Below are 18635 nucleotides of genomic sequence, written 5' to 3'. Positions count from 1 at the left end.
TTGTCTCTCCAGAGACAGCTGCAAGCCAGCAAAGGTTCTTGGGGAGGAGCCACTGGCACACGCTGGTCACTCCTCCTCCCTCTGCCCCTTTCCCAGCCTCTAGCTCTCTTGAAGAGGCAGCTGAAGGCCGGGAGAGAGCTAGGAGAAGGAGTCAAAGGCGTGCGCCTCTGGCTCCTTCTCCCCAGTGCTGGCTTGCAGCTGTCTCAGAGAGAAAAGGGAAGGAGGAAGAAAAACGGGCACACATGTGCCTGTTCCTCCTTCTCCCGGGCCCGTGCCTGGCGAAATGGCATTGCATGTTCACCATCACAGCTCTAGGTCCTCCAGCGCAACTCTATGGTCAACTTCTGCAGGACACTGACCATAGAATTGTACTGGAGGACCTACAAGTGCCTAGAGAAATGTTCTTACGAGGAATCTCTAGGTCCTCCAGTGCAACATCTGGTGAAAGTTGGCCAGAGTCATGCTGAAGGACCTAAACATATCATATTACTTAAATCCACAAAATCAGATCTGCAAATGTGAACGATTGACTACTAGAAACAGTACAAGTAGTCTTATAACACTGTGTTTCCCATACACAATATAATTCAAGACATTAATAATTTTAATTTAATTTAAACAATTTAATCTAAACACTTGTCCAGCAGATTTCAAAATAAATCTCTGGGACTTGATTTTTGACACCACATGACTGGCTGCACAGGCCCAAGAAAAGAAAACATATTCCAAAGCTGCTATACTGATGAGGGAGAACGCAGAATGATCTCCGTTATTTCTGCTCTACTCCCCAATCTCATTGGTATTCCAAAGTACATGGTCCCTGGGCTGACATATACAAAAGAGCTCTGTCCAACTTTATACAAACCAACGAAGAAGGGATTCACGAGATAGACACCAATATTAAGAGGAAATATCTGCCCTCCATGAGTGTGCCCAGATAAGATCAAATTTATATCTGGGTGAGCTTGAAGAGCCTTTTTGACAGCAAGAGGCTGGTGGGCCAAAAGAACTATTGCATGATCACTGTTACAGCCTCCTAAAGCCTTCTTTAAATCCATGCCATGCCCTGGATAATGCAATGCATTAGCCTCTATGTCGTCAACCCCTGCCAGACAAAACCATTCAGTATCTCTATTTTTGGGAGACATTATCTTTACGTTCTCATTGTGGAGAGGACGAATCTTGAGTGACTTCAGCAATTCAAACCAGTTGTTGACATCACAGGTATAGTACTCATGGTTCCCAGTGACAAAAAAAGTCCCCAGTGGGGACTCAAGGTTGCCGAGAGGTGCCACAGCTGCTCCAAGACGTTTCACCTCAGAATCAGTCAGGTCACCAACAATGACAGTGATGTCTGGTTTTAAATCTTTAACCATTGCCACAATCATTTCAAGCTTGGTCTTCCCAACAGTCGGCCCCAGATGAATATCAGAAAGTAATACTATCTTCATGTTATCCATAGACAATGGCAGTTTGTCAACAGGAATGGCTACTGACTTCACTGCAGGAGGTTGCGAAGCATTGAAAAGCCCAAGAATAGTTAATGCAATTGTTATTGTAACTGCTAAAACTGGTTTCATGGCCAGTTTGCCATTTTTAATTATTGCCTTTGTATCTCTTTGGATCAAGAATTTATAAACTAGTTCCAGAGACCCTAGGGTGAACAGGAAGAAAATAAGGATAATGTAGCTTCCAAGACAGGTGAAAGCAACTAGAGAAAATAAATAAGGCTCCTCTGTGACAAGAAACAGCAAAGTAAAAAAGCTTGAGTGTGACAAAATCAGGAAAATGAACACAACTGTTTTCCATAAGACAAAACAGAATGAACTGGTGGCTGACAATCTGTAGAACACAGTCACCAGGCGTCTCCATATGTAAAGGGACCCTATGAACATTAGGGCATTAGAAAATAATAACATCTGGAATCTGAGCAGATATCTCAATTTCTTCGCCTCAGTCTTTTCAACCAGGTACGTCCGTGAAACTACCATGGAGAAGAAGGCAATTCCAGCAATCCCAGCCACCTTTGCCTCAAGTGGTAATTTCTTGAAGATCATCTCTATTCTTAAACGGTCCCAAATTCTTCCTTTCTGCAGGAGCTTCAGTAAGCAATAAGGTAGCTCTGGATGGAGTTCTTGATCTATTCAGCCTGAAACCAGGAACTACTATCAGCTTTGGAAAATTAAGTGCATTTCTCTTCCAAGTGTGGAAACCAGACAAAAGCAACTAATGATACACAGCACTTAGCAATACCGTTTAGAATGAGAACTGTTCATTTATAAAAAAAATATTGAGAGCATATTCAGCAGCCTACAACTCAAACAGTATATTGGTTAAATATTAACACTTTTCTTTTTCTACAAAGCGTTTTTACTCTCTACTGTTAAAACATTTATCATATCAGCAAAATCCACAAGAACTATACACAATTCATCCCCTAAATGAGTGTGGTCTGCTGGGGAGGGGTGGATATTAAGGAAATCTAAAGCTTTTCTTTAAATACAGAGGCTTATAGTTAATATTTCTTAAACCCTGCTTTTTGCATAAGAGTTTACTCATCTTATTTTAAGACAGATAGATAGATATATTGTGAGGGCTATAAACATGAGATTTCCAATTCAAATGTCAGCTGTAAACTCACTGGACAACTTTCTGAAACTTGGTCTCTCTTTCTCTCTCTCTCATATACACACACCTGGGTAAGATGTAAGTATTTGATAGGATTGTTGTAAGGATTACTGAAATAATATTTGTCAGATATCAGAACTGAGAATGTCTGTGTATGTACATGGTACTTCGCTCCTATCAAACAAATGTTCCATGCACTTGATATAAGATTGACATGCAGCTCAAAATGCAGAAGGCTACCATAAGTCAACCCAGCACCAGAAAGAGAGTGCCTACTTCACTTGAACTATTTATGCTGCTCATCACTTAGACTATATCAGGTGCATGGAACAATTGTACCTCCTGATATTTCAAACTGTAGCACCCAGAAGCCTCAGCCTTCAGGGTCAATGATAAGAGATTTTGAGTTTGATTTCAAAATATCTGGAAAGCCAAAGATGTCTCAACCCTGGCTTACATTCCCACTGAGTTTAAGAAGATTACTAATATTCTAGGCGATGCTTCTTGCGCTGCTTAATAAATGTTGGTTAGTAGTGGCACTGCTATGACCCATTATAACTATGTGTGGAAAGAAAAACATGGAATAACTGCTGCACAAGATACGCTAGTGCCGATTTTCTGTTTCTGAACTGCAAAAGTGGTGCCACAGTGTCAAGAGGACAATTCCCAACCCCATGAACATGAAGATCTCACTATCCACATTTACAAGAACACCGTTTCATTCACTCTGAATAATAGAAGCCTGAATCACTAAGCTTTTTCAAGTCATACATGCAGTAATATGATCATTAACGAAAACCAGAATCTATGTATTGGCAATGTATGAGATACAGAATAGTTTACATGTTTAAATCTTTTAACAGTTATATTCACTATAATCCCATTCTTCACAAGAAGGATGCTGTCTAAAAAACTCATTTCCAACATGTAGTGCTTTCAATTCCTTAAACATATTTCTAACCAAGGTTTTTACCTAAATATAACCATTCACAGCAACCAAAAACATACCATCCATCAAAATAAACATCACAACACCATTTGATCCTATTAATAAAGGTATAGTATTGCTCATTCCCCTTAACGTACTTAACATACAATGGTACATACCAGCACAACTAAGGATATAGTTATTGCTACTCAGGAAAAAGGAAGCTGTTGTCTATGAAGGATATCCAATACTGTTAAGAAGATAATTGCTACTCTTTTTAATTACCTAGTAGCTACAGCACCTGCCCATGCAAATCAGTCTGTAATATCTGTTAGCCTCTAGCAAAAAGAGTTACACAATACAAAGTACAAAGAGATGTAATCCGTGTGCCAAGAACCATCAGGACAGGTGACAATTTTCCTCGTCTGCTGCCTCAACACAAATGTATAGTAGTACTCATGTGGAATAAGGCTACATTGCAACCAAAATCTTGCAGACAATTATATAAAAATAATTTTAAAAGGACAATAATTTTATAAAGAATGGGCTCCATTGGGCAGTCTCAACCTGGATTATTCCTGCAGTGTATTTTCAGCCTCAGGCCCCATACAGACAGGCCAAAATAAAGCTGCTTCGGGTCACTTTGGATGTATGCTGTTTAAATGATGCATGTGTCCTAAGAGTCCAGAAGCCATGCCAAAGCCACAATCCAGTCCTAAGTACTGGAGCACAGCTTTGGAGCAGCTTCCGGACTCTTAGGACACTTGCATCAGTTAAACCACATACCTCCAAAGTGACCTGAAGCAGCTTTATTTTGGCAGTCTGTATGGGGCCACAGTTTTTATAGAAAAGACCACATGATGATTTAGACTTTAAAAAAGACATTTTCAAACCTCTCTTCATTTGCCTCCATTAAAGACAACTTTCATTGGCCTAAATCCAGTTGCTGTTCCAAGTTGAGCATCAATGGGAGTTAACACACATCATTTACCAATAGAGCGATCACCATGCTACACTCTTCTAGTGTTGTGATTCCACCTTTACTGCTTCTGCTGCCTCCTGTGGCATTCTGGGGCTTGTAGTTCAGCGAGAACTAAGTGCTCCCTGGCTGAGAATTCTATATGCCTTTCCCTCAACTGCAAATCCCAGAATGCCACAAGAGGCAACGAGAGCAGTAAAAAAAACGGAATAGCAGCACTATAAGAGTGTTGTGCAGTAATCTCAACGGATCTATTCCATTTGGGACTAGCAACTAGTTTGTTGCTGTCAAGGCTGCCCTATCGTAGTGACGTCATAGCTGTGCGCGCCGTCTGGACGGTGCCGCGCAGCTATGGCGTCATGGTGATGTGCTATGGTTGCGGGGCATGTGCATGGCCATTATTCTGTGCAGGGCCATTATTATTATTGCATCTAAATGTATCTGAGGAAGTAGGATGAGGTCTAGGAAAGCACATGTTGCCAAATTCTGTCTTTCAATGAGCCTCAAAGGTGCTGCAAGATCTCTACTTATTATTATTGCATCTAAATGTATCTGAGGAAGTGGGCTGAAGCCTAGGAAAGCTCATGCTGCCAACTTCTTTCTTTCAGTGAGCCTCAAAGGAGCTACAAGATCTCTACTTATTATTATTATTATTGCACCTAAATGTATCTGAAGAAGTGGACTGAAGCCTAGGAAAGCTCATGCTGCCAACTTCTTTCATTCAGTGAGCCTCAAAGGAGCCACAAGATCTCTCCAGAGACTGCAAGGAGACAAGAGCACTTCCTCAAAACCAAGTGGCAGAAGAAGAAGGGCCAGGGAGGCTCCGTCACGTGACTGCGGCCATTCGCTTCAGTTGTTCTCTCTCAATTACAGTCAGAGTCAGAAGCCATGCTCCCTTCCCAGCATTCCTTGCCTCTTTTACATGACAGTTTCAGATGTTATTCCTAGTCCCCCCCCCCGCCCCCCATAATGGCTGCTTGGCGCCGCTTTAAAGGTGTTTTGGTTCAAGGCTATGGAATTCTGGGAGTTGGAGTTCGTTCTGGACCCCAGAACGAACTCCAACTCCCAGAATTCCACAGCCTTGAGCCAAAACACATTTAAAGCGGCGCCAAACCGAGTGTGGATGTGGAGTGGCTCTAGAGGAGGGAGGAGTACTTACAGGGGAACCCAGTCCCTCAGAGGAGAGTGTCAGGAGCAGGAATAATGGCACCAACATGGCACTGCCAGGAAGGAGCCAGGCGGCCTGAGGAGAAGGAGAAGGACTAAGGAAGGCTTCTGGAGCCAGGCCCCACATGACTCGGATATCAGCTGACGAAGGGGCATTGAGGGAAGGGTGCCTCGCCCACACTGCCTTCGCTAATGGCCAATGAAAGCCTTGAGGAGGAGGCAAAGGGGATGGGCACAAAATGGCGCCTCAAAGAGCTGACTGAGGCACGCAGACAGGAGCCTCAAGGAATAGTAGTACATTCTCCCTCACACACACAGACACACACCTTTTTGTGTGTTTCTACATTGGACAAATAGTGCACCTTCACTTCAACTGCCATGCCTCCATCCAATACAATCCTAGCATTTTGACCTTTCTGAGGCACCAGCATGCTTGGGCTGGGAAAGTGAAAGACCAAGGCTGCATCCACACTGGAAAAATAACTTGTTTTGGCACCGCTTTCAGTCTTTTCTGACTCAAGGCTATGGAATTCTGGGAGTTGGAGTATGCTGTGGGGCCCAGAGCGGAGCTCTGCTCCACTCTGGGCCCCACAACATACTCCAACTCCCAGAATTCCATAGCCTTGAGACAGGGCAGTTAAAGCAACGCCAATCCGAGTTATCTCTCCAGTGTGGATGCAGCCTTGCTCTTTCACTTTCCCAACTCTCCAGTTTCAAAGTCTGCTGGAGCCTCAGAAAAACTACAAATCCCAGGATTCTAGAAGATGGTCCCTTGGCAAACGATGCGTTACGAAAGTGAATCATTTCCACAGTGGAGACGCACCTTTGGTTTCAGGGCCCTGCCAGGTTAAAAGGGGAAATGGCCACCAGTTGGATTTATTTTCCTGTTTCGTTTTAAGTCCAACGTTTGGCTGTTTGGGCAGCTAGATAGAAAATAGAGATGTAAAAAACAACAACACAGAAACCGGCATTCCCAGGTGGCCTCCCATCCAAGCACTAACCAGGCCCAACCCTGCTTAGCTTCAGATCAGACTAGCTTAGGCACATTCAGGGTGGTATGGCGTTGGCAACCAGGCTCCAATCTTTCCCTCTCTGCAATTCAAAGCCACCCCAAGAGGACTATGGCACACAGCACCGTCTACTAGACACCAGCAGAAGAAACCCTAGGCCACAGCCTCCTCTTCCTCCTCCTGCTTTGCTCAGAAAGAAGACAAGCCCCCAATCCTGAGCAGCCACACAGACTCCCCACAACGCCCAGCCAGGGGCCACTTCAACCCACAGGCCTCTGGTCTACTCTCCACAAATCCTCCTCATCTTGTCCTCTTGCTTCTAGAGGTGATGCCTAGGCCGTCTCCTATCCAAACACTAAAAAGACCCAGACCTGCTTAGCATCCCAGATCAGACTCCAATTGGCGTCAACGTGCTGAGGTCTCTTAGGGTGCATATCTATGGTAGAAGGAATGCAGCCTGACCCTACTTTAAGTGAAGTAGCTCCTTCCTTCAAAATGAAGGACACATGGAATGAAGAGCCACAGGAAGATGAACCCCAAATTCTAAAAAGTGATCTCCGTCTGGGCATTGACAGGGGAAGTGTGACCCTGCTGGTGCTCTTAGACATCTCAGCAGCCTTCGATACCATTGACCACGGTATCCTTCTGGAACGCCTGAGAGAGTTGGGTATTGGAGGCACTGCATTGCAGTGGTTCCGATCCTACCTCTCAGGCAGGTTCCAGATGGTGTCGCTTGGGGACAGCTGTTCAGCCAAGAGGGAGCTCAAATCGGGGGTCCCTCAAGGTGCGATTCTGTCCCCAATGCTATTCAACATTTACATGAAGCCGCTGGGAGAGATCATCTGGAGACATGGGGCGGGGTGTTATCAGCACGCTGATGACACCCAAATATACTTCTCTATGTCTTGGACTGAAGCAGTGACTAAGGATGGCATCTCTCTTCTGAATGCCTGTCTTGGGGCGGTAATGGACTGGATGAGGGAAAACCAACTCAGGCTGAATCCAGGTAAGACGGAGGTACTTGCTATAGGAACCCCGAATCCAGGAATGGAGTTGTGTCAGCCAGTTCTGGATGGGGTCACACTTCCCCTGAAGGATTCTGTTCGCAGCTTGGGGGTACTTCTTGACTCGTCGCTCCAACTGACAGCTCAGGTGGATGCGACAGTCAAGAGCGCCTGCTATCACCTTCATCTGATATGCCAACTGCGCCCCTTCCTGGAGCTGAGCGACCTGGAAACAGTAGTACGTGCACTGGTAACCTCTCGATTGGACTTCTGTAATGTGTTCTACTTGGGGCTACCCTTGTGCCAAGTTCGGAAACTTCAGCTGGTACAAAATATGGCAGCCAGATTGATCACGGGAACTTCTAGGAATGACCATATAACACCGGTCTTGAAGTCCCTGCACTGGCTGCCTATTAGTTTCCGGGCAAAGTACAAGGTGTTGGTGATTACCTTTAAAGCCCTACATGGCTTGGGCCCAGAGTACTTGAGGGAACGCCTTCTTCCCTATTGTCCGTCCCGCACACTAAGGTCCTCTGGAAGAAATCTACTACAGCCAAAAAAATCTAGGCTAACATCTGTCTCCCAGAGGGCCTTCTCTACTACTGCTCCTAAACCAGCCTTTCTCAAATAGTGGGGCGGGCCCCCCGGGGGGGCGCGAGGCTCCGTAAAGGGGGGCGCGAGGCTCTGTTATACAGAGGTGTACTTATAACAATTTTATAGACAAATGATACTATTTACAGTCGCGCGGGGCGCGCGAAATGTTTTCTTCTTCCTAGGGGGGGCATGACAGAAAATAATTGAGAAGCACTGTCCTAAACTATGGAACGACCTGCTGGAGGAGATCCGTCACATTTCCATTCTGGCAGCTTTCAAGGAAGCGCTCAAGACAGATCTCTTCCGGCAGGCCTTTCCAACTTAGTTACCCTCCCCAGATATAGAGATCTTTGTCCCCTCATTGCCAATGTTTCTGCCTATTTTTTGTTTGTTCAATGTTTTTAATGGTTTTAATGTTTTAATATTACTGTTTAATTCTGTTTTATTACTGGGAATGTGGGAGGTGGTGGTAGGTCTAGGGTTTGATTTTGTAACTCTATTGTAATTTGTTGTATTTTATTGTTGTAACCCGCCAAGATTCTTCGTGATTGGGCGGGCTAGAAATAAATCTATTATTATTATTATTATTATTATTATTATTATTATTATAAAAAGTGAGGTGAAACTGCAATAAGAGAAATAGTGGAAAACAAATTACCAGGAACAGATGATATTCCAACTGAACTGCTGCAATCCACATTGACTGAGTCAACTCTAGTGCTAACCATATGTCAACAGATATGGAAAACAAAACAATGGCCAACAGATTGGAAGTGATCAATATACATCCCCATTCACAAAAAGGGAGACACAAGAGACTGCAGCAGCTATAGGACCATAGCACTGATCTCCCATGCAAAAAAAATCACGCTCAAAATTCTGCAACATAGACTCCAACCATAAATAGAGAGAGAAATCCCAGAGGTTTAAGCGGGGTTCAGGAAAAGAAGAGGCACTAGGGACCACATTGCAAACATATGATGGCTAATGGAGCACACCAGGGAATTCCAAAAGAAAATCAGCATGTGCTTTATAAACTATAGCAAAGCCTTTGACTGCATAGATCACGAAAGGCAATGGAATGTCCTTAAAGACATGGGAGTGACAACACATCTGATAGTCTAGTCAAGAATCTGTACTAATGACAAGAAGCTACTTTCAGAACAGAACAGAGAAACAGAATGGTTCCCAATTGGCAAAGGGGTCAGACAAAGCTGTATCCTTTCAATCTATCTGTTCAACTTGTATGCAGAACATGTTATAAGAAAAGCAGGCTTGGACACAGAAGAAAGAGGAGTGAAAATAAGAGGAAGGAATAACAACAATCTGAGATATGCAGATGACACCATAGTACTGGCAGAAAACCTCACAGACCTGGAACACCTACTAAGGAAGATTAAAGAAGAAAGTGCAAAGGCAGACTTAATGTTGAACATAAAGAAGAATAATGACCACTGAAGACCTTCACAAGTTCAACCTAGACAATGAACAAATAGAAATAGTAAAAGAATTCCCATACCTGGGATCAAACATTGATAGAAATGGGGACAGCAGTCAGGAAAACAGAAGACAATTAAGAATGGGGAGGGTAGCTGTGACAGAACTAGAAAAGATTCTAAAATGCAAAGATATACAACTGAGCAAAAGGTTACAATAATACAAGCCATTGTATTCCCTATTACCATGCATGGATGTGAGAGCTGGACATTTAAGAAAGAAGATAGGAAGAAAATCCATTCACTTGAGATGTGGTGCTGGAGAAAAGTGCTGAGGATCCCATGGACAACCAAAAGGACAAACAAATGGGTGATAGAGCAGATCAAGCCGTAAACCTCCCTGAAAGCCAAGATGACGAAACTGAGGCTGTCATACTTTGGACACAACATGTAGGACTCATTGGAAAAGACAATAATGCTGGGAAAGGTGGAGGGACGTAGGAAGAGAAGAAAGCCACATGGTAGATGGATGGATTCTGTTAAGGAGGTCAAGAGTATGGGGTGAACAGTTGAGGGCAGGGGGTCTTGGAGATGTTTATCCATAGGGTCACCATGAGTTGAGATCAACTTGAGGACAGTTAAGAACAACAACAAAGCTCCTTCCTAGGGGATGCTGGGATCCTCAGTTTCACAAGGTCTTCCACCTCCTTTGGTTCACATCTAGCATCAAGCACTGTTTATCTATTTCAATGGATGTCATATTGAGGATAGAACAAGGTTCTTTTCTTCTGCTCCAGACAATATTACACGGAAGAATGGATGCAAGCTACAGGAAAAGACAGCTGTGAATTTCCCAAATGTCTTGGATCCCATTTCCATGCTTAGAGTTTTCTTACAATAATTCATTAGCCTGCTCTTTAGTCGGAAGCCTTCCACGTTAACTTAGATTAGAACCTCAAGAATATAACTGTAAACATTAAGATAAACAGAGATGAATAAAATCAGCAGAGCTTCCATAGAAAGGGGAAGATTTTGGAAAATCTTAAAGTGGGGATTTTACAGATCACCAAAAAGTCATCAAGCAGTGTGTGACACTAGTCTCCTTCACATGTGGCACCAAGCCCTATTCCAACAGATGTCCTGGTGGCACAGTGATTAAATGCCTGTACTGCAACCACTCACTCACAAAACATAAGTTTGCAAGTTCAATACCAGCGAAAGGGCTCAAGCTCGACTCAGGCTTGCATCCTTCCAAGCCAGATTGTTGGGGGCAATTAGCTTAAACTTTGTAAATTGCTTAGGGAGTGCTTAAGTGCACTGATAAGCTGTTTGTACTTGCTATTGCTATTGAGGATGGAGCAAGCAGAGAATAAGACCTGGAAAAAGGAATGCAAGCTAGAGGAAAAGAGATTCCACCTAAACATTAGGACGAACATCCTGACAGTAAGAGCCGTTCAACATTGGAACCCCTCTTTCAGAGATTTGGGGAATCGTCTTCTTTGAAGGTCTTATGGAAGAAGTTGGATGGTCATGTGTTGGGGCTGCGTTGACTGCGAGTTCCTGCATGGCAGGGAATTGGATTGCATGGCCCTTGTAGTTTCTTCCAGCTCTAGGATTGATTTTTGTTTTAGTATAGGAGCTCCTTCCTAATGCATCCTGGGATGTGCAATTTCACAAGGTCTTTCTCCTTCTCTGCCAAAGCGTGCTGAAACCTCAGAAAACTGGAAACCCAAGGATTCTCTATGATGACCACATAATCCTGGGGGGGAGAAGGCAGGCCAACTCCATTAGGCCTTACCTTAAAAGAAGAAGGCCCTCACTCTAGCCACGATCATCCAGAGGGAGGGAAGGCCAGGCCAGCTCCATCAGGCCTTGCCTGAAATAGAAGAAGGCCCTCCCTCTATCCACCATCATCCAGGGGGAGGGAAGGGAAGGCCAGCTCCGTTGGACCTAACCAGAGGGAGAAGATGGGCCCTCGCTCCAGTCCATCTGCCCTGGTCCCGGCCTCAGAGGGAGAGAAGACCTGCAGGACTTTTCTTCTTCCCCGATGCCGTTCCCTTCTCCTTTTGTGTCTTGTCTTTTTAGATTGTAAGCCTGAGGCCAGGGAAATGTCCAATTCACAATTTGTATGCCGCTGTGAAAGCCTTTTGGTTGCAGAGCCAGGCAGAAATCCTGTCAAGCCACCAGTAACCAAAGCAGTACAGAGGACAGAAAGAGCTGTTCGACAGTGGAACAGCCTCCCTTGGAGAGTTGGGCAGCCTTCCTCTTTGGAGGTCTTAAAAAAGAGGCTGGATGACCCTGTGTCAGGGGCGCTTTGACTGCGAGTTCCTGCATGGCAGGGGTTTGGCTGGATGGCCCTTGTGGTTCCTTCCAGCTCTAGGATTCCGTGATGCTACTTTCAGTGCAGGAGCTCCTTGCAAGGGCATCCTGGGATCTGAAGTTTCACAAGGCCTTCTGACTGCCAAAACGTGCTCCTGCATCAGAAAACTACAAAGCCAAGGATTCGCTAGGACGGCCCCGTGGCAAGGAAAGCGGTACCAAACGGCATGGTTTCTGCACTGGAGATGCTCCCTCGGTTTTGGGGCCCTGACCGGAGAAAAGGGGGGACGGCCCCAAGTTGGATTTCTTTTCTGTTTTGCTGGAAGGAAAAGGTTTGGCGGCTTGGGCAGCTGGATGGAGAACAGAGAAGCAAAGAAAGGCAAGGGGCAAAAAGCCTACAGCACCCGGTATTCCCAGGCGGTCTCCCATCCAGGTACTAACCAGGCCCGACCCTGCTTAGCTTCCGAGATCAGACGAGATCGGGCGTGTTCAGGGTGGTATAGCCGTAGGCACACGCTCTGCTCGATTTCCCACTCTTCAATGCAAAGAGGCTCCCACAGAACGACGCCACACAGCACCTCCTTCTGGACACAGGCAGCAGCCACACTCGCCACACCGCCTCCTCCTGCTCCTCCTCTCAGGATGGAAGAAGGCAAGACGCCCCCACCTCCGACCTGGAGAGCCCCACACGCTCCCCACAAGGCCCAGGCAGAGGCCACCTCAAACCACACCTGCTTAGCATCCTCACCAATATACCACGACAATACAACTGGGGACAAGAGGATCAAGAGAGGTCAAGAACATTCCTAGCGCTGGCAGGGAAGGCAAAGAAATGGATAAATCCTAAAGTGGTCATTGCCCGCGTCCCCAAAAAGTCAAATCCAAGGAGTGCTGGTACCTCAGAAAACTAGAAATCCAAGGATTCTCTGGGATGGCCCCATCATCCAGAGGGAGGGAAGGCCAGGCCAGCTCCATCAGGCCTTGCCTGAAAAAGAAGAAGGCCCTCCCTCTATCCACCATCATCCAGGGGGAGGGAAGGGAAGGCCAGCTCCGTTGGACCTAACCAGAGGGAGAAGATGGGCCCTCGCTCCAGTCCATCTGCCCTGGTCCCGGCCTCACAGGGAGAGGAGACCTGCAGGACTTTTCTTCTTCCCCGATGCCGTTCCCTTCTCCTTTTGTGTCTTGTCTTTTTAGATTGTAAGCCTGAGGCCAGGGAAATGTCCAATTCACAATTTGTATGCCGCTGTGAAAGCCTTTTGGTTGCAGAGCCAGGCAGAAATCCTGTCAAGCCACCAGTAACCAAAGCAGTACAGAGGACAGAAAGAGCTGTTCGACAGTGGAACAGCCTCCCTCGGAGAGTTGGGCAGCCTTCCTCTTTGGAGGTCTTAAAAAAGAGGCTGGATGACCCTGTGTCACGGGCGCTTTGACTGCGAGTTCCTGCATGGCAGGGGTTTGGACTGGATGGCCCTTGTGGTTCCTTCCAGCTCTAGGATTCCGTGATGCTACTTTCAGTGCAGGAGCTCCTTGCAAGGGCATCCTGGGATCTGAAGTTTCACAAGGCCTTCTGACTGCCAAAACGTGCTCCTGCATCAGAAAACTACAAAGCCAAGGATTCGCTAGGACGGCCCCGTGGCAAGGAAAGCGGTACCAAACGGCATGGTTTCTGCACTGGAGATGCTCCCTCGGTTTTGGGGCCCTGACCGGAGAAAAGGGGGGACGGCCCCAAGTTGGATTTCTTTTCTGTTTTGCTGGAAGGAAAAGGTTTGGCGGCTTGGGCAGCTGGATGGAGAACAGAGAAGCAAAGAAAGGCAAGGGGCAAAAAGCCTACAGCACCCGGTATTCCCAGGCGGTCTCCCATCCAGGTACTAACCAGGCCCGACCCTGCTTAGCTTCCGAGATCAGACGAGATCGGGCGTGTTCAGGGTGGTATGGCCGTAGGCACACGCTCTGCTCGATTTCCCACTCTTCAATGCAAAGAGGCTCCCACAGAACGACGCCACACAGCACCTCCTTCTGGACACAGGCAGCAGCCACACTCGCCACACCGCCTCCTCCTGCTCCTCCTCTCAGGATGGAAGAAGGCAAGACGCCCCCACCTCCGACCTGGAGAGCCCCACACGCTCCCCACAAGGCCCAGGCAGAGGCCACCTCAAACCACACCTGCTTAGCATCCTCACCAATATACCACGACAATACAACTGGGGACAAGAGGATCAAGAGAGGTCAAGAACATTCCTAGCGCTGGCAGGGAAGGCAAAGAAATGGATAAATCCTAAAGTGGTCATTGCCCGCGTCCCCAAAAAGTCAAATCCAAGGAGTGCTGGTACCTCAGAAAACTAGAAATCCAAGGATTCTCTGGGATGGTCCCATCATCCAGAGGGAGGGAAGGCCAGGCCAGCTCCATCAGGCCTTGCCTGAAAAAGAAGAAGGCCCTCCCTCTATCCACCATCATCCAGGGGGAGGGAAGGGAAGGCCAGCTCCGTTGGACCTAACCAGAGGGAGAAGATGGGCCCTCGCTCCAGTCCATCTGTCCTGGTCCCGGCCTCAGAGGGAGAGGAGACCTGCAGGACTTTTCTTCTTCCCCGATGCCGTTCCCTTCTCCTTTTGTGTCTTGTCTTTTTAGATTGTAAGCCTGAGGCCAGGGAAATGTCCAATTCACAATTTGTATGCCGCTGTGAAAGCCTTTTGGTTGCAGAGCCAGGCAGAAATCCTGTCAAGCCACCAGTAACCAAAGCAGTACAGAGGACAGAAAGAGCTGTTCGACAGTGGAACAGCCTCCCTCGGAGAGTTGGGCAGCCTTCCTCTTTGGAGGTCTTAAAAAAGAGGCTGGATGACCCTGTGTCAGGGGCGCTTTGACTGCGAGTTCCTGCATGGCAGGGGTTTGGACTGGATGGCCCTTGTGGTTCCTTCCAGCTCTAGGATTCCGTGAGGCTACTTTCAGTGCAGGAGCTCCTTGCAAGGGCATCCTGGGATCTGAAGTTTCACAAGGCCTTCTGACTGCCAAAACGTGCTCCTGCATCAGAAAACTACAAAGCCAAGGATTCGCTAGGACGGCCCCGTGGCAAGGAAAGCGGTACCAAACGGCATGGTTTCTGCACTGGAGATGCTCCCTCGGTTTTGGGGCCCTGACCGGAGAAAAGGGGGGACGGCCCCAAGTTGGATTTCTTTTCTGTTTTGCTGGAAGGAAAAGGTTTGGCGGCTTGAGCAGCTGGATGGAGAACAGAGAAGCAAAGAAAGGCAAGGGGCAAAAAGCCTACAGCACCCGGTATTCCCAGGCGGTCTCCCATCCAGGTACTAACCAGGCCCGACCCTGCTTAGCTTCCGAGATCAGACGAGATCGGGCGTGTTCAGGGTGGTATGGCCGTAGGCACACGCTCTGCTCGATTTCCCACTCTTCAATGCAAAGAGGCTCCCACAGAACGACGCCACACAGCACCTCCTTCTGGACACAGGCAGCAGCCACACTCGCCACACCGCCTCCTCCTGCTCCTCCTCTCAGGATGGAAGAAGGCAAGACGCCCCCACCTCCGACCTGGAGAGCCCCACACGCTCCCCACAAGGCCCAGGCAGAGGCCACCTCAAACCACACCTGCTTAGCATCCTCACCAATATACCACGACAATACAACTGGGGACAAGAGGATCAAGAGAGGTCAAGAACATTCCTAGCGCTGGCAGGGAAGGCAAAGAAATGGATAAATCCTAAAGTGGTCATTGCCCGCGTCCCCAAAAAGTCAAATCCAAGGAGTGCTGGTACCTCAGAAAACTAGAAATCCAAGGATTCTCTGGGATGGCCCCATCATCCAGAGGGAGGGAAGGCCAGGCCAGCTCCATCAGGCCTTGCCTGAAAAAGAAGAAGGCCCTCCCTCTATCCACCATCATCCAGGGGGAGGGAAGGGAAGGCCAGCTCCGTTGGACCTAACCAGAGGGAGAAGATGGGCCCTCGCTCCAGTCCATCTGCCCTGGTCCCGGCCTCACAGGGAGAGGAGACCTGCAGGACTTTTCTTCTTCCCCGATGCCGTTCCCTTCTCCTTTTGTGTCTTGTCTTTTTAGATTGTAAGCCTGAGGCCAGGGAAATGTCCAATTCACAATTTGTATGCCGCTGTGAAAGCCTTTTGGTTGCAGAGCCAGGCAGAAATCCTGTCAAGCCACCAGTAACCAAAGCAGTACAGAGGACAGAAAGAGCTGTTCGACAGTGGAACAGCCTCCCTCGGAGAGTTGGGCAGCCTTCCTCTTTGGAGGTCTTAAAAAAGAGGCTGGATGACCCTGTGTCACGGGCGCTTTGACTGCGAGTTCCTGCATGGCAGGGGTTTGGACTGGATGGCCCTTGTGGTTCCTTCCAGCTCTAGGATTCCGTGAGGCTACTTTCAGTGCAGGAGCTCCTTGCAAGGGCATCCTGGGATCTGAAGTTTCACAAGGCCTTCTGACTGCCAAAACGTGCTCCTGCATCAGAAAACTACAAAGCCAAGGATTCGCTAGGACGGCCCCGTGGCAAGGAAAGCGGTACCAAACGGCATGGTTTCTGCACTGGAGATGCTCCCTCGGTTTTGGGGCCCTGACCGGAGAAAAGGGGGGACGGCCCCAAGTTGGATTTCTTTTCTGTTTTGCTGGAAGGAAAAGGTTTGGCGGCTTGGGCAGCTGGATGGAGAACAGAGAAGCAAAGAAAGGCAAGGGGCAAAAAGCCTACAGCACCCGGTATTCCCAGGCGGTCTCCCATCCAGGTACTAACCAGGCCCGACCCTGCTTAGCTTCCGAGATCAGACGAGATCGGGCGTGTTCAGGGTGGTATGGCCGTAGGCATACGCTCTGCTCGATTTCCCACTCTTCAATGCAAAGAGGCTCCCACAGAACGACGCCACACAGCACCTCCTTCTGGACACAGGCAGCAGCCACACTCGCCACACCGCCTCCTCCTGCTCCTCCTCTCAGGATGGAAGAAGGCAAGACGCCCCCACCTCCGACCTGGAGAGCCCCACACGCTCCCCACAAGGCCCAGGCAGAGGCCACCTCAAACCACACCTGCTTAGCATCCTCACCAATATACCACGACAATACAACTGGGGACAAGAGGATCAAGAGAGGTCAAGAACATTCCTAGCGCTGGCAGGGAAGGCAAAGAAATGGATAAATCCTAAAGTGGTCATTGCCCGCGTCCCCAAAAAGTCAAATCCAAGGAGTGCTGGTACCTCAGAAAACTAGAAATCCAAGGATTCTCTGGGATGGCCCCATCATCCAGAGGGAGGGAAGGCCAGGCCAGCTCCATCAGGCCTTGCCTGAAAAAGAAGAAGGCCCTCCCTCTATCCACCATCATCCAGGGGGAGGGAAGGGAAGGCCAGCTCCGTTGGACCTAACCAGAGGGAGAAGATGGGCCCTCGCTCCAGTCCATCTGCCCTGGTCCCGGCCTCACAGGGAGAGGAGACCTGCAGGACTTTTCTTCTTCCCCGATGCCGTTCCCTTCTCCTTTTGTGTCTTGTCTTTTTAGATTGTAAGCCTGAGGCCAGGGAAATGTCCAATTCACAATTTGTATGCCGCTGTGAAAGCCTTTTGGTTGCAGAGCCAGGCAGAAATCCTGTCAAGCCACCAGTAACCAAAGCAGTACAGAGGACAGAAAGAGCTGTTCGACAGTGGAACAGCCTCCCTCGGAGAGTTGGGCAGCCTTCCTCTTTGGAGGTCTTAAAAAAGAGGCTGGATGACCCTGTGTCACGGGCGCTTTGACTGCGAGTTCCTGCATGGCAGGGGTTTGGACTGGATGGCCCTTGTGGTTCCTTCCAGCTCTAGGATTCCGCGATGCTACTTTCAGTGCAGGAGCTCCTTGCAAGGGCATCCTGGGATCTGAACTTTCACAAGGCCTTCTGACTGCCAAAACGTGCTCCTGCATCAGAAAACTACAAAGCCAAGGATTCGCTAGGACGGCCCCGTGGCAAGGAAAGCGGTACCAAACGGCATGGTTTCTGCACTGGAGATGCTCCCTCGGTTTTGGGGCCCTGACCGGAGAAAAGGGGGGACGGCCCCAAGTTGGATTTCTTTTCTGTTTTGCTGGAAGGAAAAGGTTTGGCGGCTTGGGCAGCTGGATGGAGAACAGAGAAGCAAAGAAAGGCAAGGGGCAAAAAGCCTACAGCACCCGGTATTCCCAGGCGGTCTCCCATCCAGGTACTAACCAGGCCCGACCCTGCTTAGCTTCCGAGATCAGACGAGATCGGGCGTGTTCAGGGTGGTATGGCCGTAGGCACACGCTCTGCTCGATTTCCCACTCTTCAATGCAAAGAGGCTCCCACAGAACGACGCCACACAGCACCTCCTTCTGGACACAGGCAGCAGCCACACTCGCCACACCGCCTCCTCCTGCTCCTCCTCTCAGGATGGAAGAAGGCAAGACGCCCCCACCTCCGACCTGGAGAGCCCCACACGCTCCCCACAAGGCCCAGGCAGAGGCCACCTCAAACCACACCTGCTTAGCATCCTCACCAATATACCACGACAATACAACTGGGGACAAGAGGATCAAGAGAGGTCAAGAACATTCCTAGCGCTGGCAGGGAAGGCAAAGAAATGGATAAATCCTAAAGTGGTC

General features: G+C 48.2%; 2 protein-coding genes and 5 non-coding genes across 7 annotated transcripts in view; all 7 read right to left on the bottom strand.

The window, feature by feature from the left end:
- Positions 1–5871, bottom strand: part of GLB1 (galactosidase beta 1) — a 47243-nt gene extending 41372 nt beyond the window's left edge. Inside the window, exon 1 of the mRNA XM_089532730.1 lies at positions 5695–5871. Within this exon, the coding sequence (XP_089388856.1) occupies positions 5695–5829 (135 nt within the window). The 5' untranslated portion in view covers positions 5830–5871. The remainder of the gene's footprint in view (positions 1–5694) is intronic.
- On the bottom strand, positions 194–5779 carry TMPPE (transmembrane protein with metallophosphoesterase domain). Its single transcript, XM_089532731.1, has 2 exons — positions 5695–5779; positions 194–2149 (listed from the first exon to the last, which is right to left on the bottom strand). The coding sequence occupies exon 2, from the start codon at positions 2055–2057 to the stop codon at positions 735–737; it is 1323 nt and encodes a 440-aa protein (XP_089388857.1). The 5' UTR covers positions 2058–2149; positions 5695–5779; the 3' UTR covers positions 194–734.
- A 6586-nt stretch (positions 5872–12457) lies between the features above and the next one.
- LOC149309600 (5S ribosomal RNA) lies at positions 12458–12576 on the bottom strand. Its single transcript, XR_016282057.1, has one exon. It is a non-coding gene; the product is annotated as a 5S ribosomal RNA (ribosomal RNA).
- A 1310-nt stretch (positions 12577–13886) lies between these two features.
- On the bottom strand, positions 13887–14005 carry LOC149309599 (5S ribosomal RNA). The gene has a single exon (XR_016282055.1). It is a non-coding gene; the product is annotated as a 5S ribosomal RNA (ribosomal RNA).
- A 1310-nt stretch (positions 14006–15315) lies between these two features.
- On the bottom strand, positions 15316–15434 carry LOC149309598 (5S ribosomal RNA). The gene has a single exon (XR_016282054.1). It is a non-coding gene; the product is annotated as a 5S ribosomal RNA (ribosomal RNA).
- Positions 15435–16744: 1310 nt separating this feature from the next.
- On the bottom strand, positions 16745–16863 carry LOC149309597 (5S ribosomal RNA). Its single transcript, XR_016282053.1, has one exon. It is a non-coding gene; the product is annotated as a 5S ribosomal RNA (ribosomal RNA).
- A 1310-nt stretch (positions 16864–18173) lies between these two features.
- Positions 18174–18292, bottom strand: LOC149309596 (5S ribosomal RNA). Its single transcript, XR_016282052.1, has one exon. It is a non-coding gene; the product is annotated as a 5S ribosomal RNA (ribosomal RNA).
- Positions 18293–18635: the final 343 nt, after the last annotated feature.

The sequence above is a fragment of the Sceloporus occidentalis genome, unplaced genomic scaffold (assembly GCF_023333645.1).
Source record: "Sceloporus occidentalis isolate IW3139 unplaced genomic scaffold, rSceOcc1.0.p SCAF_7, whole genome shotgun sequence".
NCBI lineage: Eukaryota > Metazoa > Chordata > Lepidosauria > Squamata > Phrynosomatidae > Sceloporus > Sceloporus occidentalis.
Note: the sequence above shows the minus strand (reverse complement) of the source record. Positions and strands in the feature narration are given on the sequence as shown.